We start from the raw sequence: 21,210 nt of genomic DNA on the forward strand, positions 1-21,210 counted from the left end.
TTAACTCATCACTCTTGCTCTGGCCCCTGTTGTGATGGAAGGGACAAGCAATGTTGCTCCTGAATGGTCTCACCCACATACACTAGACTGATGGACAGTGCATCTTCAGTAGTTGTCATGAGGGGATTTTTTCCCTTTACAGAGGAGGGGCATGCTTTATATACTTGGATGGGCCTGGATTGTAATTTTTTATAGCTTCTGCAGTTGTCAGGTCAACTGTTGGGCTTTGTTCCTTACCCTTCAAGGGAGCAGAGCTCGGGGAATAAAGTTTTCACAACTCCAGGTGGGACAAGAGGGGCCATGTGTGAGGGGGAGGAGAGAGATCAGTCTGACAAGGGAGGCCCCACACATTGGGGGAGAGGGGAGTGTCTGTCTGATGAGGTAGGCCACCATGCACTCTCTGGTGGGGGGACGGGGAGGAGGGATGGATCGGTTTGACTAAGGAGGCTGTGCAGGGTCGGTCTGATGGGGGAGGTCACACAGGTTCTGGTAGGTTGATGAAATGGGTGATTTATATTTTGGGAGGTGAGGTCTGAGTAGGAAAAACCTGTTTTTCCCCAGTGGGTATTTACTTACCTAGTGTATTACACAGCTTGTACAAGTGCAAGGAGAGAAGCCCTGCCTGGCCCTTCCCAATACATTTTTACAAATATCTTAACTGGGGAGGAGGAGGTAATGGCAGTACATGGTCATGGCTCGGGTGTGTGCAGCATTATGCAGTGCGCTCAGCGCTCTCGGGGAGCAGCTTGCATGTCTGGGCTGGACACCTGGCTCTGCTCAGTTCTGCCAGGGCTGAGCTTCAGGATATATTTTTTTCTGCTTATGTCACTTTTCCCTCCTCCTTTGCAGATGATGAAGTGTGCTCTTGCACAAAACGATGCAGGGTGGCATGTAATTAGCAGAATTGGGAGGGAGTCACAGATCTATGAAACCCTGTGTCTGCCATATTTGAGATGAAGGATAGTTTTAGGTTAAGGTGCTGAACTAGGTCTTGAGGTCTGGGTTCAGCTGCTGGCTCTGCCACTGACTTCCTGTATGACCTTGGGCAAGTCACTTAACATCTCTGGACCTTGGTTCCCCCTTCTTAAGAAGGGGGATAGTAATACTTCCTTTTTCCCACTCTGTCTGTCTTGGCTGTTTAGACTGTAAACTCTTGGGGCCAGTGACTCTCTCTTCTGTTTATATAGTGTTTAGCACAAGGGGCTCTGATCTTTGTTTGGCCTATAGATGATACCGTAATACCAATAATAAGGATACTCTGGCATGCACGTTCTACCATGGGGGTGGGGGGGACGGGGATTTCTTAAACACTAATCTTCTTAAAAACACCAGGAAATGTAATTCTTGTGTGACTTTTACATTCTTGCCTTGAAAGTTGTTCCGTTTTTTCCTGTACATATGTATTAACTCTCTCTCTTTCTCTTTCTCTGCAGACCTTTGTAGTACTAAACAGAGGGAAAACACTCTTCCGATTTAGTGCCACACCTGCCTTGTACATTTTAACTCCTTTTAATCTTCTTAGGAGAATAGCTATTAAGATTTTGATACATTCATATCCTTTTTTATTAATAATTGACTTCTGTGCTGCTGCTGTTTACTGCTTGAAAAAAATCAATGACTTCTCCTACTACTTACTACTCAAAACTTATTTATGTAGGACACGATCCAACACTCAGCGAGGTCAGTGAAGGGGATCCCAATGGATTGGGCTCCAAGTGTATACAGTAATAATTATTTTGTTTATGAATAAGTAATTGTAGTTCCCATAGGTATGGCACATCCAGTAACATTTCATTTACAAAGATCCACACTACACTGTGTATATGCACATCCATTCTTCCAGTACCCAAGAACCAGTAAATATGGGAAAAGAAATAGTCTACAGCTATGCTTTACAAGAGGAGTAAAGGTTTATCTAGCTGGTGAAACCATTAAATAAATTATGAGCCGGAGGTGCAGCCAACTGTGCTTTACTTATAATTATGTTCCTATTCATCTTTAAGTCTATTGGTGTCTCTCAAACCTCCCTCTGTGGGCAGGTTTATTCCATAATGATCCACTTTCTCTGAAGCATCCAATGCTTGTGTTGTAAGAGAGAAGATACTGGATGAGATGGCTCTATCTAGTCTGGCAATTCCTAGTTTTTTACTCTGTAAAATAGACCTTGTGGAGTCCCAGGTCTGTGGTATCTCAAAAGCTTCCATATCAAATTGGCTTGGCTTACAAATAAAATGTGTGTTTTCTAGCTGCTAGTGCTGGAAACTTGATCTGGGAGTTGAACTGGGTTCTTTCTAGGTTATGTCTTGTTGCTGGTAAACATGGCTCTCACAGATGGACTAAGGTGCAATTGCGGGATATGCATCTGACCATTTTGAAGCAAAGATTTTGCAGGTAGAACTGAAGCCTGATCCCAAGCTAATTGAAGCTGATGAAAACAGTTCCCAATGGCTGTGGATCAGGTTCTTGGTTAGCAATTCTGTTGATGCCTGAGCCAAAATAACAGGTTTCAGAGTAACAGCCATGTTAGTCTGTATTCGCAAAAAGAAAAGGAGGACTTGTGGCACCTTAGAGACTAACCAATTTATTTGAGCATAAGCTTTTGTGAGCTACAGCGGATGCATCAGATGAAGTGAGCTGTAGCTCACGAAAGCTTATGCTCAAATAAATTGGCTAGTCTCTAAGGTGCCACGAGTCCTCCTGTTCTCCTTTGAGCCAAAATAGAATCTATCTCTATCTGCTGCAGCTGCGTTGCTCCTGAATCACTCTTAACAGTAAAGAGTAATTCATGCTTATTTTTGTCTTCAGACCCTGCATATATGACCCTGAATACGAAAAAGGATCAGACTATTAGTAAGAAGGTGTCTGTTTACTTACACATTTACTTTTGATGGTAACTGCATTTTAAAATATACAAAATTCATTTATGTATAAATATAAAAGTATATTCACATTAAAATCCTGTGACCTTATAAATAATAAAACATATTTACTTAAGAAATTCTCAAATTTAAGTTTGTGTCTAAAATATTCTAATCTGTGTGTGTATCTCCATCCATCCATCCGCCCATCCATCCATCCATCTATAGGACTGGCAGTTTGGAAGCATATAGAGAGAAAAGTTATGTTTCAGTTTGATGAAGCTGTAATCATAATTATAGCGATAAGCTGTGCTTCATCTTTCTTTCAGTTCCCTTGAATATAACACATGCATCCAGCACCAGGTAACCCTTCACTTTTAAGAAGAAATTATATATGAAGGAATCTTTAGAAAATACAAGGCCTTGACATATTGATGTTGCAAATGGAATTCTTGTGGTTATTTTTAGATTCTGTCCAGTAGGCTGTAAATCCTAGAAGGGTCCTGGTAAAATTGTTACATGGTAGGATTCTCAAAAATGCATCAGCATTTGAAATCAAGGCATAACTCTTGAAGCAGAATTAAGTTAATGCTGACCATTTCTGAAAATCCCACCCTGCATGTATGAGTTCATGTTACTTTGGCAATGGGTCATTTCAGTGGATGTTAAGAGTGAGTTGCAAGTTGTCTGAACCAGATTATACATGATGGAGTTTGAAAGGGGCGGTTTAAGAGCCACAGAGATTTTTTCCCCCATTTCTTGTAGAAGAAAAACAGTATGAAAACCATGTGCTGCCTATGACAAAAACACTTTTCATTTTTTGAGTAACACATTTGAGACTTGTTCGCTTTGTGCTCATACAATTGATTGCCCCTGCAAAGGTGAGCAATCCTATCAGGGGGCTCATGCCAACGGATTGGACGGTTGGTCACTTGATGACAGCAGCTGGTGCAAGGTGGGCATACCTTCCTCCTTTAGCTGAATGCACAAAATCAGGAGAAAAAATGAAAATTTGGCTCCTAAGATGCTAGATTCTACCTGTCCAGTAGGATTCACTTTGCAGTTATGCATATCATATCAAATGCACCCCATGTTTCATGCAGTTGGAAAAACCCCCAAACTGAAATCCTAGCCAGATTTCTGACTAACAAGTGATGTAATACGATGCTGCTCACGCATTTCATTTACCAGCAGATTGTGTTGCTATTCCTGAATGTAGATGGAATTGTCTGGAGGGAAGTTTCACTTAAAGGATGAATGTAAATTGTTGTGAAGTACGACATGGGGACTCTGTTTTATTTGCAGGAGCAGGTGGATGAGTTTCTCTGGCCTGCAATGTGCAGGAGGTTCAACTAGATGATCATGATGGTCTCTGCTGACCTTAGTCTGAGTCTATTCAATGTACATTACAATTTTACAGCCTTCATAATTAGTTCTAAGCTGTAAAATGTCTGTTAAAGAGATGAGGCAGTATTTTTGTTTGGTTGCAGAACATGAAGCACATGTGCACCTTCCTCTGGTCAGTGCCTGGAGGCAGGACAGATCTATGTTAACTTGCCATAAATATTAACTAAGGCGAAAACTCTGTGCTCTCTGTGCGTGTGCGCACTGCCCTTGGGAGAGCAACATCTCTGTTCACTCTTGCTCTGTCCCTCATGCAGTCATCTGCACAGGGATAAAGTGTATATAAACTGCCACCAATCAGAATGCAATGGAGAATCGGCCCCATCGTGTCCAAGAGATCAGAGAATTGTGGGGAAACCAATGAGATAGTTAAATGGAAAAAAATTATATGAAAAAATGTCTCTTTTCTCCATCTCCTGTGACTGCTGGATGTTGTCTTGGCTCTTGTCCTATCTAGCTGATAGTGAATAGATCACTGGCTGGAAATTATTCTCATTAGAATTGTCTCTATATTGCAGTGAATTTACAAAGATGTTTTCATACTGAAGTAAATAGTCAATTTAGCGTGTCCCTTTCTTCCTTGACTTCACCCTACATTATTTAGCATGATCATTATGTGCACTATTTTGACCAACTGTGTATTCATGACTTTTAGTAACCCACCTGAATGGTCGAAGAATGTGGAGTAAGTAGCATTTTTTTTGTATCTTTCTCTTGTTAAATACTTAAGAAGTTTTTTTCCTCAAATTCTTGCAGAATTTTGTTTCATTTATTCAATAAGCCTACTCTTGCTCCCGTTTAAGTCAGTGGGGGTAGGATGGGGTTTTATAACCTCTTGATTTCTTAAGGCTAATATATTTGAAAAGATTTTTTCATGACTGAAATTATATTTTTACCACATTGTTCTTAGCAGAGTTCTATTTTCGACTTCCCTTTTAACAGGTACACATTCACTGGTATTTATACATTTGAATCACTTGTGAAAATTATTGCAAGAGGTTTCTGCATAGATGGTTTTACTTTCCTTCGTGATCCATGGAACTGGCTAGATTTCAGTGTCATCATGATGGCGTAAGTTGCATTTTCAGGTTATTCCTGTTACCGACTCTATGTGTGTACATGAAATGTGGGAGGGGGTTGAATCTTCTTGTGAGACAGGTGCACAGGAAAAAATAAAAGTCAAGGAAATCTTTAAAGTGGACACCAAAAAGATCAAAGTCCAGATTCTGGCTCTTATTTTCAGTGCCGTCCTGAGATAAAGACCGAGCTAAATGTAACTCCGCTAAAAGTAGCGGAGCGGCATCTGCTTACAGTGGCCTTGACTTGGACATGTTTTGGGCAAATCACAGCTTCCTGAATATGCACCTATGGCAGCAGTGCCCAAACTTTTCTTGCTGTGCCCCTGCCCTTGCCAGGAATGGAATCTGTTTGCGCCCGTGCTCCACTGCTGCACAGCCAGGGCTTCCTCAGCAGAGGAGCTTGGGCTGAAGGCAGAGCTGGGGGCAGAGCTGGGGATGGGGGAGGAGCTGGGGCTAGAAGTGGAGCTGGACTGAGGGAGGAGAGGGAATGAGGGCAGAGGAGGGGCGGGGTGGAGCTGCGGCTAGTGGCAGAGCAAGGCTGAGTGATGCTCCCTCCCCACCTCCCTCCCCTGGCCCAGGCCCCGCTGTGTGCCCACTCAAAGTTTCTCTGCACCCCCCATGGTTAGGGGGCCACTTACCTATGGTGAGGTAGGGTTTTGTAATTAGTGTCCAGCATTCTAGCTTTGCCCCTGTGCCAGAGAGTTGGCATGTTCTGGTGAGCTGAGCTGAGCTAGGGGATGGGAACTAGGAATTTTTAAATCCTGGCTCCACCACTGATTCCCTCCACGGTTTTGGTTTGCATGTTAGGATTTCTTGGGCTGCATTTTGGATACTTGTGGGTTAACGGGTAGATATTAACCTTTTGCAGCTAAAGATTCAGAATCCCAAAAAAGAAGTCCACCTTACAGTATTTTATTTTGTCTAGCTCATTCTTTTCCCCTTTTGCTGAATCCACTTATCTTCCAAGTCTAATAAGCAGTGAAGTGCCCAGGTGTCTTACAACATGTAGACTACTAAATTCATTTTCCTAATTAGAGATGAATTCTAAACGTTTGGCACCCTGTATCTTATAAAAATGTGTTTTACCTCTTGGCCTGTTCTAACGTACTCTTACAACCCCCGCTATCATCAATGGAAATATGTCATTGACAATCTGACCAACACCTGGGAGAGGAATAATTGTTTCCCTTCCACATTTGCTTTGACACATTTGACACCTGTCCATGTTCTGGGTTCCCAGGTCCAACACTGGCTACTGAAATCAGAGAGATGATTGACTGAAGGCGTGGGGGGTCTGATTTTCAAGGGTCCAGGGGACTTGCATTTCGCTGGAGTTGTGCGTGTTCCGCTTTTCTGAAATATCAGGCCCCAGCGCAGAGGCTTAGGGCATTGGGTTTTTTGGGAGCCAGCCCTTTCACTAGTTGTCCTTTCTGTATATTGTTTACTAAAAGATGCATTGTTCAAGAAATGCAAATGAGGCCTTAAATTCAACTAGTCAACACCTGAGATTTTCATAGGCGCCTAAAGGAGTTTGATGCAATTTATTGTGAATTGGTAACCTAACTCCTCTAGGCTCCTTTTGAAAATCCCATCCAATATCATTTGTTGTGCAGCTGGATGGTAAGTTAACAAGCAATGCAATATCAACATTGAAAAGACTGTCAGGCTCTCAAAAGCATCAGTACCAAGCATTGTGGGCTCATGTTATAGCCATACAATCACCTTGCCATCAGTGGGGTTGTACTGCTGTCATATCAGGAGGATTTGTCCCAAATTCACCAAGGCCTGGGGATCATTTACATCCCAGTCACGAGGCTTAGGTGATATCTAGCTAGTTCTTCTGCACACTGGTGAATTTGACCTGTAGTGCCTGGAAAGCTACGAAATGTCAGACTTTCCCAAAACAGCAGAATTATTTTCAGAGGCAGTTTGTTTAGTGGTTACAATAGGGGGGGACTCCTGGGTTCTATTCCTGGGTTTGATACTGATTCACATGAATCTGTTCGTGGCTTTGATACTGATTCATTTACCTCTCTGTGCCCCAAGTCTGGCCATCTGTAAAATGGTGATAATACTTAACTGTGCCTCACAGAGAGGTGGCGAAGACCGACATTACTGAACTAATGTCTGTGTGGCACTTAGGTGCTGCATAACTGCAAATGTTGATGACGATTAAAAACAGGAAGGAAAGTGAAGTAGCTCTGATTGACAACATACCCCATTGAACTGAGGAAACAGTCTCTCCGAACATACCTGGTTTCTTTTGCCAAGTAATTTTTTTAAATTGCTTTGCACGGGTCCATACAGTATTAAAACATTAGACTCCAAATTTCGGAAAGCTCAAAGAGCAAAACATGCTGTTGTTGAGACCTTTTTAAACTGGTTTTGGCTTTGTATCCTTCTCTGTCTCTCTCAATGCCAGTTCTAAAGCATTTTAAATTACAGTCTGTTTCCTACAAACGATTATATTGAAAGGAAGGTGACCCCAATGGTGCCATTAACTCTGGTTTAATTCTGCAGGTATATAACAGAGTTTGTAAACCTAGGCAATGTTTCAGCTCTGCGCACTTTCAGGGTTCTGAGAGCTTTGAAAACTATTTCTGTAATTCCAGGTAAGGCGGCCTCCGGTTGGTGTTAGCTGTTGGGTACAGGCCTCTGTGAGTGATGTATTGCTTTGTCTGTAGTTGTTTTATTGGTGTGTGTTTTGTCATTGTGTTTTTTGTGTATGACCTCCCTCATTACAGATATGTCACAGAGTTTGTGGACCTTGGGAATGTCTCAGCATTGAGAACTTTCAGAGTTCTCCGAGCTTTGAAAACTATCTCTGTTATTCCAGGTGAGGAGTCTTTTAAGCATTAATGCTTATCTTGTGTATGTCTCCCTCTCTCTTTCCTCCCCCCCTTCTCTCACCACTTACCTTTCAAAAATGGCACTGGGACATTTTTGATGGGCTTTGCAGTCTGTATGAATCAACAGTGATTAAAAAAAAAATAATATAAGACAGTTGGATGAATACTGATAATTGTATACCATCCTCTTAAGTGCATGTCTATCAATATCTAGCCTCTGTGTGAAAACCCTGAAGTATAATTCAAAACAAATAAAGGGCCAGCTACTGCCATTCTTACTCAGGCTGAGTAGTGCCTTGCTCCAGGAGTCATCCAGTTCACTTCAGGAACTTTCGGAGTTACACTAATGGGGATTTTTTTTTAATAAAGAACCAGTCATTCTGGGAGGGTTGTGAACCCTACTGTGTCAGGGCATACAGTACTTTAACTTTTATCCAATCGTAAAAATGAGGCCTATTGGATCACCTAGCCCATCCACTACGCCCTGCAGCCAGTGCAGAGAAGCCTTTGGTAATACTATGTCTACTATATTGTCCAGTCTGGTTTTTAAAGTGCCAAGTAATGGAACTTCCTTCACTGTGGCTTTCTGGCTTAGTGGACGAAGCATGTGACGAGGCGCCGGAAGTTCTTGCGTTTTGCTCACCATGTTGCTCATATGCGTGGCCTCTATTTTTGAGTGCATGAATTTGTGGACACGCAACTTTAGACACCTAAGTAGAGCCCGGTTTTCAGGGGTGCCGAGCAACTTTATCTTCCAGGGACTTCATGTTAGAGTTTTGAGTGTTCAGCACATCTGAAGTTGGGCACCCAAAATCAGAAGCCACTGGGGAGAGTTTTGGTCTTAACCTCCTTTGTTTTGTCTTCTGATCTGGAAAATGGGAGTGAGATTTGCTCACTTGCCTCCCAGATATTAGGTTTAGCAAGTTGATAGTTTGTATAGTGCTTTGGGGATGGAAAGTGCGGAGTGTTTTTATGTTGTTTTTTTCTGACAATGTACTGAGGGAATATTTTTGAAGGCTTTAAGTGCACTGAAAATACAGATTGCCTTGGAACATGAGTTGGTCTATTCCAGGGTTCAGGGGAGAAGTGACGTAAAATTGTTACCTCAGGTTGTGTATTTTTAGTGATGTCAAGCCCAGCCTACCTCTTTCTCCATCTCTCCAAAATGTAGCTCTGCTCTGGAATGAGCAATAGCCCCATCTTTACTTGTTAAGTAAACGATGTCCAGCAACATCCTGCTATTTTCTCAGTGTACTATTGCATGTATGTTTGCAAAAAAACAAACTATAGTGTTATAGGAGGCAGATGCCTTTTCCCTCCCTCCAGACTGCCAAGCCTACCATATTTATAAACCCTACCTGCTGCATGATGCTTTTAAATACTACCTGCTTTTCTTGCACTGAATGATAGAGAATTGCTCCTTAATTAGAATGCTCTTACTTAGCCTTGTCGGATGGTTGGCTGCACAGCTTAAGATACACACATAAGGAGGAAGAACTGTCTGATTATCGTTGATGATGATGATGCACTGCTTGGAGAGCAGTTGTGATGCTGTCAGTGCACTGCAGTTCTTACACTGCCTTGGTAAAAGAAGAAGTATGCTGAAACTGCTTTAGGATGTGCTTCACATTCATCAGTATAGCAGAGTGAAATAGTGTAATCAACTGCCTAGTTAGTGTGTAAACTTGCCATTGACCTCGCATAAAAAGATGTGGAACTGTTCAGCTGCATAGCCTAGGCCCCATGCTCCTAACTGCTAACAGAGATTCCTCTCTAGCTCAAGTGTGCTTTTGGAGCAGGGAGGATCTAAGTTCCATCCCACCCCGCATTGTTAAGTTCAGCATAGCCAGTTTGCAGCAAAGTGAGGGTAGCTGTTACAGTATTGAATGCGAAGGCTAGAATTGGAAATGGGCGGAGCTTTGGTCACTGATTTAAATTAGAGCCTAAATCAGAATCTCCCCTGATTGTGCAGCGCTGGGGCCCAGTAGAGGCTATGCAAAATCACCCCCTGCTTTCTGGTCCCATCACTAGCAAGAATTGGGATAATTAACCTACTGGTTGGTTGTCTTCAGGGTAAGCTTGGAAGCTCTAGTTGTGGGGTAGAGAGCTAGTGTATTACTTGGTGGCTTACTGTACACACAGGGTAGAAGTGTACTTTTCTCAAGGTAATGTATTTGAATATGTTAAAATCTAAATGTTTTCTCTTGTTTCTTCAGTGCATGCAGTGGGATGGGAATTCCAGTGTCACAATGACCTTGAGAGAACCATTTTATCATTATGACAGATGTTAAATAAACCTTTTGTAAATAATTAGAATTGGCCTCTTCAGAAGAGCAGTGGGTGTTTAGATGAAAAGTATGCAGGACTGGAGACATGCTGCTGGATAAAGTTTCAGGTGAGGTGCAGGGTTTGCAATGCTTAGTGGATCACTAATCGGATATAGAGACACTCACCTCTACTTCACCAGCTCAATTCTAGTCTATGCTAGCAGTAATTCCCAAATATGACCATCATAAGATGGCTTGGTGACCTGTGCTAAATGAGTATGTTGGTCTTAGTGCAGTTCCTGCTGGGGAAGAGTGCGCATCACACATGCAATTACACAGCAACTGCCAAGTGGCCCCAGGCGCTGGAAACCTCAGCAAAGAGGCCAAATACCAAATAGTGCCAGGGGAGTGAGCTTAATCCTTCACATCTAGAGGTGATTCCTCCAGACATGCAGGCTAGAGGGCTTACATGGTGTGCATATATTGTCCTGCGACTAGAGAAGGGACTCTTCTGCAGGGCTGTCAATCTGCCACCTTTCACTGACATGCGGGTGCATACGCGCACACAAACGGAGGGGCAGGTGGAAGTGCAAACTGCATCTCTCAAATTCTGAAAGAGGAAAGTAGTGGTGCTGCAAGCTGTCTCCTGGGGCCTGTCTATGCTGGGGAAATTTAAAAACCAATTTTAAAACAGTGTGAGCCATAGTGCAGAGCTGACTTAAGGAAGGCAGGTCCCTGTTTTAATGAAATGGAGTAGTCCTGAAAGCAGCTCAGTAAAAATGGGTCAGGTCACCTAAAACCATTCAGATCTACAATACTATTCTAACCAGTTTGAAAATATCCTTAGTATCAGTAGACCGATAGTGTGTTTCATCAGTGGTTCTGCTTTAGGCTGGGAAGGCAGACAGCTGAACATCTCACAGGCAACTTTTAATAGTTGGTGAATTAAGCACAGAACTCGCTCTGCATCCTGTTGTATAGAGCCAGGGTCACATTATCTGACTTGACAAATTGTGTGAAGAAACACATGTTGAGTCCATCGCAAATGGAAACTAAGCCCGCATCACCCTGAAAACTTAGTTTCCAAGACAATTACAACCCATTGATATCTGAACCGGGACATTCTTTTTAGCTATGAATTGGTAAAGCAAAGCAACAGTGAGGAATCAGAATGATATTCCATGCCCCCAAGTGACCAAATCTTTCAGTGATACAATTATTAATGTTTTTAAGAGCCTAATTTTCCATGGTGTCTCATGCTGTTCTTTACACCAGTGCACAGCAGGGATAATGATTGCACACTGTCAGAGCAATAGAGAATGGGACCCTAGAGGAACTGAAGATTAGCAAACAACAACTTAGAGGGCTGAAGGGAACAGGGTGTAAAAATTTCCAGTTGTGTCTGGAAAAATGAATAGCAATAAAGCTACTTGGAAATTGACAAGAACTTTGGCATTGATTAAAAGCTCTGAGTTTAAAAAAAAACATTTTATTCCTACCTGGAACTTCCTTTATTTGTTTTATTTTACAGTTTCATGTGCCTGCTACCCTAAGGCCCCTTTACATCAGCCTGGCAATGTAAGGGGTGCTTCGAGTGGGTAAGACGCTTTTATACTGATGGAACGGTGTAAAGAGGCCTTAGAATAAATGAGAATCAGGCACAGGTTCCCAAAAGATCACTGGCTCCTCTCTTTTGCATTTTTCGTCTGATATTTATATTCAAGCCTAGATTTTTGTTTAGTTACTCAAAGTGCTTAATTCAGATAGATAACTGGTGTGGACTAAATAACACAGCCTTGATAATGAAATGCCTTCATTTTCGCATTTCTCTACAGATGAAGTGCCACTGAGTCAGACTGTTCTTTAGTTGCATGGTCCATTCAAGGTCTAAGCCATGGCATGAACCATGGCAAGGTGCAAAGTAGAGCTAAACTTTAAAATTTATCTGATAATTGCAAGGATCAATCTAAGCAGAAGCCCTCTTGAATGTCACAAAGCGTGAAAATCAGAAACTAAATCTGCTCTGCTGAGCCTTGCAGTTATATTGCATGATGTAGTATCCCAGCTTATTCTTGATTCCTGCTTATGTAATTCAACTTGCTTCACATTTTTGTTTGACATGTGATAAATTGTGTTTTGGTCAATGTTTTTACCATTTGTTTTCCTCCCCAGTTTCCCTATTTGCGAACTCACTTTTTAGAAAGTCAAGACTCCATTGTCATGTCACATGCTGGCACTTATATAACTGAAATAGTAAAAAGGCTTTGAGAGGATGTTACATGTCAGTGGATCTGGTAATTCTTGAAAATGCATAATTTACATGACTTTCTCTTGTAAACTTAATGTTTTGGGTTATTTTTTTTAATTCCAAAATGTAGAAGGGTTGGGACATAAATCAAGATCTCAGAAACCTATAGAAATTCAGGTTCAGTTCTGGGGCAACATAAAACATCCCAGTACAAAACTTCTATGTTTGTAGCCAGTGCAACTGGTCAGGGAAATGTTTTGGTGGTTTTTTTCGTGTCCCCTCTATGAAAAATGTTGATGATTTAAAAAAAAAAAAAAATCATCTAACTTTTTTTGAGGGGGTTGCTGAAAAAACAAAGCTTTTCCAGTTTTCAGCTAAGAAATTTTTATGGCCAAAAAAAAAAAAAAAATCTCGTTTTTGTTTTTGTTTGTGTTTGATGAAAGGTAAAAAAGTCTCCTTTTAACATCTGATTCTCATCCTGGTTGGCCATTCTGGCTCCAGCTCTATGTGATGCAAGACACTCTAGAATTGATTGCCCTATGTGCTACGGGTGTTGCTTTATGGGCGTCACCTACTGAGACACCATGGGATAACTGCTCAGATTTTTCCGGTATGCTGTGACAGCAACCATGGTTACAGCAGGTGGCATGAATGGTGGAGATGCACAAAATGCTGAAAAGGGCTGCTCTGTAGACACAGCTCAGCCATGCTTGTTGCAACTGAGTCAAATGAGTGTAATGAACTGGTCACAAAAACATAGTTGCACCTGGAGTGTAGCTCCAAGTATAGTTGCAAGTTCCAGATATGGGGTGCTAGATGGGGCTGAGAGCTCTCACTGATTCCAGCCAGTTGATCAGGAAGGGCAAGCTTGCGATTAAGGCACTTGGCTGCGATTCAGGAGATCTGCATTCAGTTCCCCACTCTGCCACAGACTCCTTGTGTAACACTAGGCAAGCTGTTTACTCTCTTTGTGCCTCATTTCCCAGATGAGCATCTTCAGTCTTCATTTGTCTTGTCCATTTAGATGGCCATTTAGATTAACTCTCCAGGACAGGGGTTGCCTCTTATTCTGCGTAGACACAGCACCTACTCCAATGGGGCTCCACTCTCAGCTGGGGCCTCTAGATGCCACTCCTAGTAATGCACACAATAACTTATCTATAATTCTGAGATACAGTAAAATACTGCATCATAGAGTCTGGCCATTGAGCAGATTGTCCATACAGCATATCCAAAAGGAAGACATTTGGAAAACAAATGGACACAAACTGTAGGTTGCCAAAGAAACATTTTTGTCACTGGAAAATTTTCCCCCTAGAGCATTTTCTGCCCTGGAATGTACCATGTACAGAAGCAACTGCATCGTGCTCTCCCTGAATGTGGACACAAATGTACATGGCTTGATAAATCTTTCAGCTTTGTTGCATTATTTAACACTGAGATCTGCAGAAGGGCCATGTAAATCTATGTGGTCTAAAAAAGTCCTGGAGGAAGGAGAGGATCGTATGACTCAGCTCCAGCCCACTTGCAGTTTAATGGTATGAAAACATTTGAGGCAAGTTGATTATAAGTTGAAGTGGAAACATCCTCGTTGCTTAGAGGGAGCAAGCTGCAGTATGAGGCTTTTTCCTGATGAACAAGCATTTCTGGACTGAGAGGTTTTAATGCTTAAATTTTTCATGTGACTTTCCAGCTGGTGACTAGAAAAAGTTGGCCCTGGCAACTGAAGCACTGTGTCCACAGAACAGGAGCAGCATGATCAGTGCTAGTTTCCCCATGAGGTTTTGGACCAGTGTGCATAATCCGTGTCCTGGAGGACCGATTCTTCACAGCTCATTTAATCTTTGGGCTCCCTACTGAGACATCCAGCAAGGATGTTTTATGTTCTTATGATACCAGTTGTGATGCTCACCAATGAAACTCACCAATCCTATTTCACAGAAGAGGGTTGTCAAGCAGCCATTGGAGGATAAAAATGCCATGCGATCTTTAGCAACCAAAAGTGGCGGGAGGCCTCAATTTTACACTCATCCAAAAGGCAGCACCTTCAGTAGCACCAGCCCCGATCATCAGTTAAGTAGTGATGCAGATGGGAGGAACTCCCACCAAATCATCAACACTTCCCAAAGCAATCTGATTTTCTGTAGAATTCTCCCATCCAATTACTGGCCTGGCCTGCGCCTGTGAGCTCCAATGAGGTTGCAGTACAAGCTGGCTTCACTTTGCTCAGAAATTTAAAAATAAAAATCACCACGTCTAATCTTGCTTCACAAGTTTTTGCTGATTGCTGGATTTTCGGGCAGGTCCAGAAGTCTGCATTGTATGGCTCTAAAAATGAGTGCCATTTATTCAGATTTTAAGGCCATGAAGGGACCGTTATGATGATCTAGTCCGACTTCATGCATTACACAGGCCATAAGGATTTCACCCAGTCAAAGCAGTCATCATACTAGGAGTGGGATCTGAAACCAGGCATTTAGGGGAGACTGCGACCTTAACTTCATGCTTGGCCACTTCTGCCAATTACAGTGTTGACCACTTGGTTGAAGATGCAGACAAACTTCAGCTTCTTCTGATCTCATTGTGGAAATGAATTACTCCAGACTTACAATGTGGTCTCAAGAACCATCAAACCAAAGACCAATTTAGCCATGTATTCTACGTCTGAGCATTCTGCAACACAAAGATCATACAATAAAGATGGATCGGAAGCAACCAGCTAATTCTGTCAAAACGAAGAATGCATGGAAATATATAAATACTTGCATGTAATATCTAGGCAGAGAACAGTGACTAGGTGCAAAGACTTCTGATCTGGACCCTGATGCAAAGTTCATTAGAATCAATGGGAATCTTTTAATTGACTTCCGTGGGCTTTGGATGAAGCTGCTGGTAACCTAGGAGGGTCTGACAGCTGACAATTGACGGCTGGTGTGGTGATCTGAGCCAGAGCTTTGGGCTGATCCAATCCTAGCTGAAATATTTACTGCTGGAACTGTTGCACACTCTCTCTCTACTTCAAAACTAGTGCCTATAGACAAGCATAAGAGGGGTTGATTGCCCAAGAGGTTGTTATAGAAGGCTGGTGGTGGTCGGAGGAAGCATCTTAAGCCTGGGATGACTGCTTGGGCTTAACAAGGCTAACATTTCTGGAGTTTTTAAACCTAAAGCCCTCTTGGGAGGTAGCTAAAGCAGTGATGAGGGGGAAGTTAATATCAATTACAATTGTATGGAAGCACTGATGGATGTGGTGAGGTTTTGGGAGGCAAGGGATGGAAATCCATACATGGTCTGGGAATAGTAAAGTGTATCAAAAGTGCTCACAGCTAACAGTAGATTAAGGGAGTAAGAGATTCATAAAGCACAACATTTAATGACTCATTAAATGCCTCCTTCTGAGTATGAATTAAAGGGATAAGTTATCGTTGTGGCTGATGGAAAAAGCACTTCAGTAAATATGTTAAAAGGAAGGATACCAGTCTCATAGGAGTCTCTCTTATCAGATCTCTAAAAGGTTAGGTAGGGATTTCTTTTCAGAAGTTGCATATGATCCAATTCCCTGGGCAGAGTGAAGAAAGGTAAACTACATTTCTTATCTGGAAAAATATTTTGGAGGATGAAGTTTGGAGATGGCTCAGGAGTGTCCAGTAGCAGTAGGGGCCTAGATAACTTTTCTGTGCAGTCAAGGCCAGAGCTGGTGATGGGACACCAGACGAAATCCACCTGTGACATGATCTGGTGTGGCAAATATTTTGTGACCCATCTTTCCCACTTGCTCTGGAAAGGATGTAGGGGCACCCGTGCTGAACTCTTATGGGAAAGCTGACCAGCCTGTACGCACAACCTGCTTGCCCAGCTCCGACAGGATGAGGAGGAGGATGAGAAACTAACAACATTTTATTTGTTTGTCAAAGACCAAAAATTAGTTGCTGCCTGAGTAGAATTTTGCAAGGCATGAAAGGGTCTGATTTGCCAAAGCAGAAGAAGTGAGACAGAACAGACAAAGGGAGTAACTTCGCGTTCATGGATGCTTTTAAAAGTTATCAGTACTGTTTATAATATGAATAAGGAGGTGGAGGGCTAAGCACGAATTTCTAGCTGAAACTGAGATCTAATATTGGCAGAAACATTTGATGGTCTCTGTTGTGTCTCGTGGACATGGGGCTTAGAGCTCCAGGGAGAGGTGAGGGATTTTACCTTGAGCTCATCTAACTGGTTTTGTCGTGGTGAAAATGTTGCTTCTCTTTCTTAGTCAGTCAGTAAGCAGGATGAAGGTGGCTTTTATTTTAATTTACTGCAGCGGTGCTTGAGTTTGTGGGGCCTGGCAGTTTTGTGGTTGGAAAACCATTTTGGCCTTTGTAAATGGAGCAGGGTTGAGTTGGAAGTTGCCATGGGAGGGAACATCCCAGGATTATTTTCCAGAGTCACTTATGGCCACCCTTAGAAATTCTGTCTGAAATCCACGTGCAGCAAAGCTCTTGTCTGCTTTTCCTCCCTTCATACTATAAATGCAGAACAATCCCGCTGGATGTTAGAGTTGTTTGTTTTTTAAGGGTCTACCCTTGTTTTTCTTCTACACTCCAAATTCCTGTTGACTTCTGACTGGGTTCTGCATATCTTTCACGTAGGTCTGATTGAAGGTGTTATTCTGCATTCCTTGCTCATGCAAATTGTCCACTGAATTGAAGGATGGTACCTGGGCAGATCAGACTGAGCTTGGAAGATCCCTTTTATTTTTTGCCTAAGACACGTACTGTCGTTTGTATTAAACCACATACATCAACTGAATTTGAAGAACAACTAGCCAAAGACTTAAAGTAATAGCAAAAAAATTTTCAGTACATCAGAAGTAGGAAGGCTGCTAAACAACTAGTGGAGCTACTGGACGATTGAGATGCTAAAGGATCCGACGATAAGGCCATTGCAGAGAAACTAAATGAATTCTTTGCGTCGGTCTTCACGGCTGAGGATGTGAGGGAGATTCCCAAACCGGAGCCAATCTTTTTAGGTGACACATCTGAGGAACATATTAATAATTGATCTGAAAAAAGGGGTTAAACAGTGAGGTGGCAACATTTGCAGATGATACAAAACTTCTCAAGATAATTAAGTCCAAAGCAGACTGCAAAGAGCTACAAAAGGATCTCTCAAAACCAGGTGACTGGGCAACAAAATGGCAGATGAAATTCAATGTTGATAAATGCAAAGTAATGCACATTGGAAAACAATCCCAAAGATACATATAAAATGATGGGGTCTAAATTAGCTGTTACTACTCAAGAACGAGATATTGGAGTCATTGTGGATAGTTCTCTGAAAACATCCACTCAATGCGCAACAGCAGTCAAAAAAGCAAACAATGTTGGGGATCATTAAGAAAGGGATAGATAATAAGGCAGAAAATATCATATTGCCTCAATATAAATACATGGTACGCCCACATCTTGAATACTGCGTGCAGATGTGGTCACCTCATCTCAAAAAAGATATACTGGAATTGGAAAAGGTTCAGAAAAGGGCAACAAAAATGATTGGGGTATGGAATGGCTGCCATCTGAGGAGAGATTAATAAGAGTGGGACTTTTCAGCTTTTTGAAAAGAGATGACTAAGGGGGTATAAGATAGAGGTCTATAAAATCATGAGTGGTGTGGAGAAAGTAAATAAGGAAGTGACATTTACTCCTCCTCATAACCCAAAAACTAGGGGGTCACCAAATGAAATTAATAGGCAGTAGGTTTAAAACAAACAAATGGAAGTATTTTTTTTACACAATGCACAATCAACCTGTGGAACTCCTTGCCAGAGGATGTTGTGAAGGCCAAGACTATACAGGGTTCAAAAAAGAACTAAATAAGTTCATGGAGGATAGGTCCATCAATGGCTATTAGCCAGGATGGACAGGGATGGTGTCCCTAGCCTCTGTTTGCCAGAAGTTGGGAATGGGTGATGGGATGGATCACTGGGGCACCTGGCTTTGGCCACTGTTGGAAGACAGGATACTGGGCTAGTTAGATGGACCATTGGTCTGACCCAGTATAGCCATTCCTATGTTCTTAACTGTCTTGTGCAGCTTTGGCTCCAAGTTTATAGAGTCCCAAAGAGGCAGTTTATACTGGAGAAAATCCTAACACTTTTCGTGGAATCCTCTTATGCCAGATTGAAAGAGTAAAGGCCAGTCTAAAATGGAAATTTACATAGGTTTAACTAAAGGTGTGTGTTTTAAACCAGTTTAAACAAATGCGACTGTGTATGTGGACAATCTGATATCCTTTTAAACCTGGCTTATATCTGTGTAGCTTGCACCATATGAACAAGGTTTAAACCCAGATAAGACTGTCCACGCAGGGGTTTGCATCAGTTTAACTAAATTAGATTTTGCACTGATTTAACTGGGTGTAACATCTGTGTGCAGACAAGCCCTAACATTCATCTCAGAGGCTCCTATATATGCGCTGTCACTAGAGAACAAAGATTTTGAATGGTGACCTTTTAATACACCGGACCCCTGCTAGAACGCGGGATTTGGGATCCATGCCCGGTACCGCGTTAACGCAGGGACTGCGTTAGAATGAACTGCAATTAAAGTAATTAAATTTGGGATCCATGGCCGTGACCGCATTATTTGCGAATTTGTGCTAGATAGACGCGCGTTCTAGCAAGGGTCCGGTGTATTTTAATTTGTTTTAAGACACTGGGTCAGATTTATTCCTTTTCCTTCACTGAAGTCAGTGGAGTTACACCCAGGATTCATTTGGCTCAGCTTCCCTCCACCACCCCCCCTTATACTTTTTGCTTTAATCAATGTACAGTAGGGGAAAACCGGAATAGATCCAGTGCATCTTCAATTTCACATGGACCTGGCTGTCCTTAAGCAATGACCTTTTGCCACTGTGTTATAGATGTAATGTGCAATGTATTGTCTGTGTGATAATTATATGAAAGTGATTTCTAGCCCTATTTTCTCTCTGCAGGCTTGAAGACCATTGTGGGTGCCCTAATTCAGTCTGTGAAGAAACTGTCAGATGTAATGATTTTGACAGTGTTTTGCCTCAGTGTCTTTGCTTTAATCGGCCTGCAGCTGTTTATGGGCAATTTGAGGAACAAGTGTGTAATATGGCCAATTAACCTCAATAAGAGCTTACTAGAGAATGGCACCAGGGGGTTTGACTGGCAAGAATACACCAACAATGTCTGTAGGTATTTCTGCAGCAATGCTCCCTAAAGTCTGTTTCCTTTTTACATGACAAAATGTTGTTGGCCAAGATTTTCAAAATGACTGGAGATTTTGGGTGCCCAGCTTCAGGCACCTTAAAGGCCCTGGTTTCTCAACACTTTCTGGAAATTGGGTCTCTTTAAGGTGTCTTAAATTGGGCATCCAGATTCACTTTGGAAAATCATGGCTTTGTTCATTTCAGCATGGTGAGTGCTGTTCCTAAAATAACCACTGTCCATTGGACTGGCCAGTCCTTGTTATAACGTTGCAGATCTGGAGAGGCCTGGGCAAAGCTCTGTAGATCTGTACTCAACCTACGTTATTTTGTTTAGATCAATGTGACTTTTGCTTTGCGATTCGAACCCCACAAAATGGTGGTCCTGTCCACCTCCACAAAGTAGCTAAAACACAATTCTGCCTTGAGTGTAGGTGGTACTGGAGAGTGTGTCATCCTTGACCCTGGAGTGTGCTTGAAGCACCAACCATGTTTTAATTACATCAGAGGATGGTTGTGTTAGTGTTCCATAGTGCTGGTTCTTTTCCAGCAAAAGTGGAACCAAAAACTCCAGAGAAAAAATTAGTTTAAATCACCAAGTTTCACCGTTGTATTAATTTCAATGGAATAAATGGTTCCAAAGATTTAAAGGTGTTAAATGACCCTGCCACTGTCCAATGTTAAGCAGTTTTACTGGTATACAGAGACCTCAACCTGCTTAGTACCATGGCAAACACATCATTAAATTTCAGTAAATTTCAAAATTTGAGGATCAGGATGACAAAGACCAAATGGTGTCCCAGTAAAGCCAGGGGTCCCAGGAAATGTTGCGGGTGCAGCCATGATAGTGAAGCTCACTTCTTTTAGTCAGCAATTGTGTTCACTTTTGCCTCCTTGCCCCCCAAAAGGACCCAAAAAGGGAATGATGAGCAGAATAACCTATCCTCTCATTATTTTGTCTACAGATTAGGTCTAATTTCTGACAATCCACCTTTGTTTCATTGATCTCCTGTCCCTCACTTTTCTTGTTTATCGGCATGATCTTAACGCAGTCCTTGAATTATATCAGTTGGCCTTTTTGTTTAGACTAATTCAGCCTGTCTCTACCTTTTGCACTTTTCCCCATCTATATTTATTGTTACAGATTGTCACACCTTATAAACTTTTATCTCCTTTCCCACAGTTGGGCTCACAAATGGAGTAGGCCTACTAGGCCCCAATTATCACTACATCACCTGGTTTCAAGGACAAACCCTACACTGTGGCCCATGGTTCAAGGCTCACTTGATACTTGGC

The 21,210-nt window shown here is 42.1% G+C and overlaps 1 protein-coding gene across 6 annotated transcripts in view; it reads left to right on the forward strand.

Moving 5' to 3' along the window:
• Positions 1 to 21,210, forward strand: part of SCN8A (sodium voltage-gated channel alpha subunit 8) — a 114,107-nt gene that overhangs the window by 41,846 nt on the left and 51,051 nt on the right. For 2 of the 6 annotated variants that reach the window (XM_073319055.1, XM_073319057.1), the window contains exons 1-4: positions 4,842 to 4,947; positions 5,205 to 5,333; positions 8,086 to 8,177; positions 19,678 to 19,899. In XM_073319055.1, the coding sequence (XP_073175156.1) occupies positions 4,868 to 4,947; positions 5,205 to 5,333; positions 8,086 to 8,177; positions 19,678 to 19,899 (523 nt within the window). In that variant the 5' untranslated portion in view covers positions 4,842 to 4,867. Of the gene's footprint in view, positions 1 to 1,433; positions 1,553 to 4,841; positions 4,948 to 5,204; positions 5,334 to 7,861; positions 7,954 to 8,085; positions 8,178 to 10,489; positions 10,586 to 19,677; positions 19,900 to 21,210 lie in introns of those variants that run through there. The other 4 variants (XM_073319060.1, XM_073319056.1, XM_073319058.1 and 1 more) reach the window with 4 other exon arrangements.

The sequence above is a fragment of the Lepidochelys kempii genome, chromosome 20 (genome assembly GCF_965140265.1).
Source record: "Lepidochelys kempii isolate rLepKem1 chromosome 20, rLepKem1.hap2, whole genome shotgun sequence".
Taxonomy (NCBI): domain Eukaryota; kingdom Metazoa; phylum Chordata; order Testudines; family Cheloniidae; genus Lepidochelys; species Lepidochelys kempii.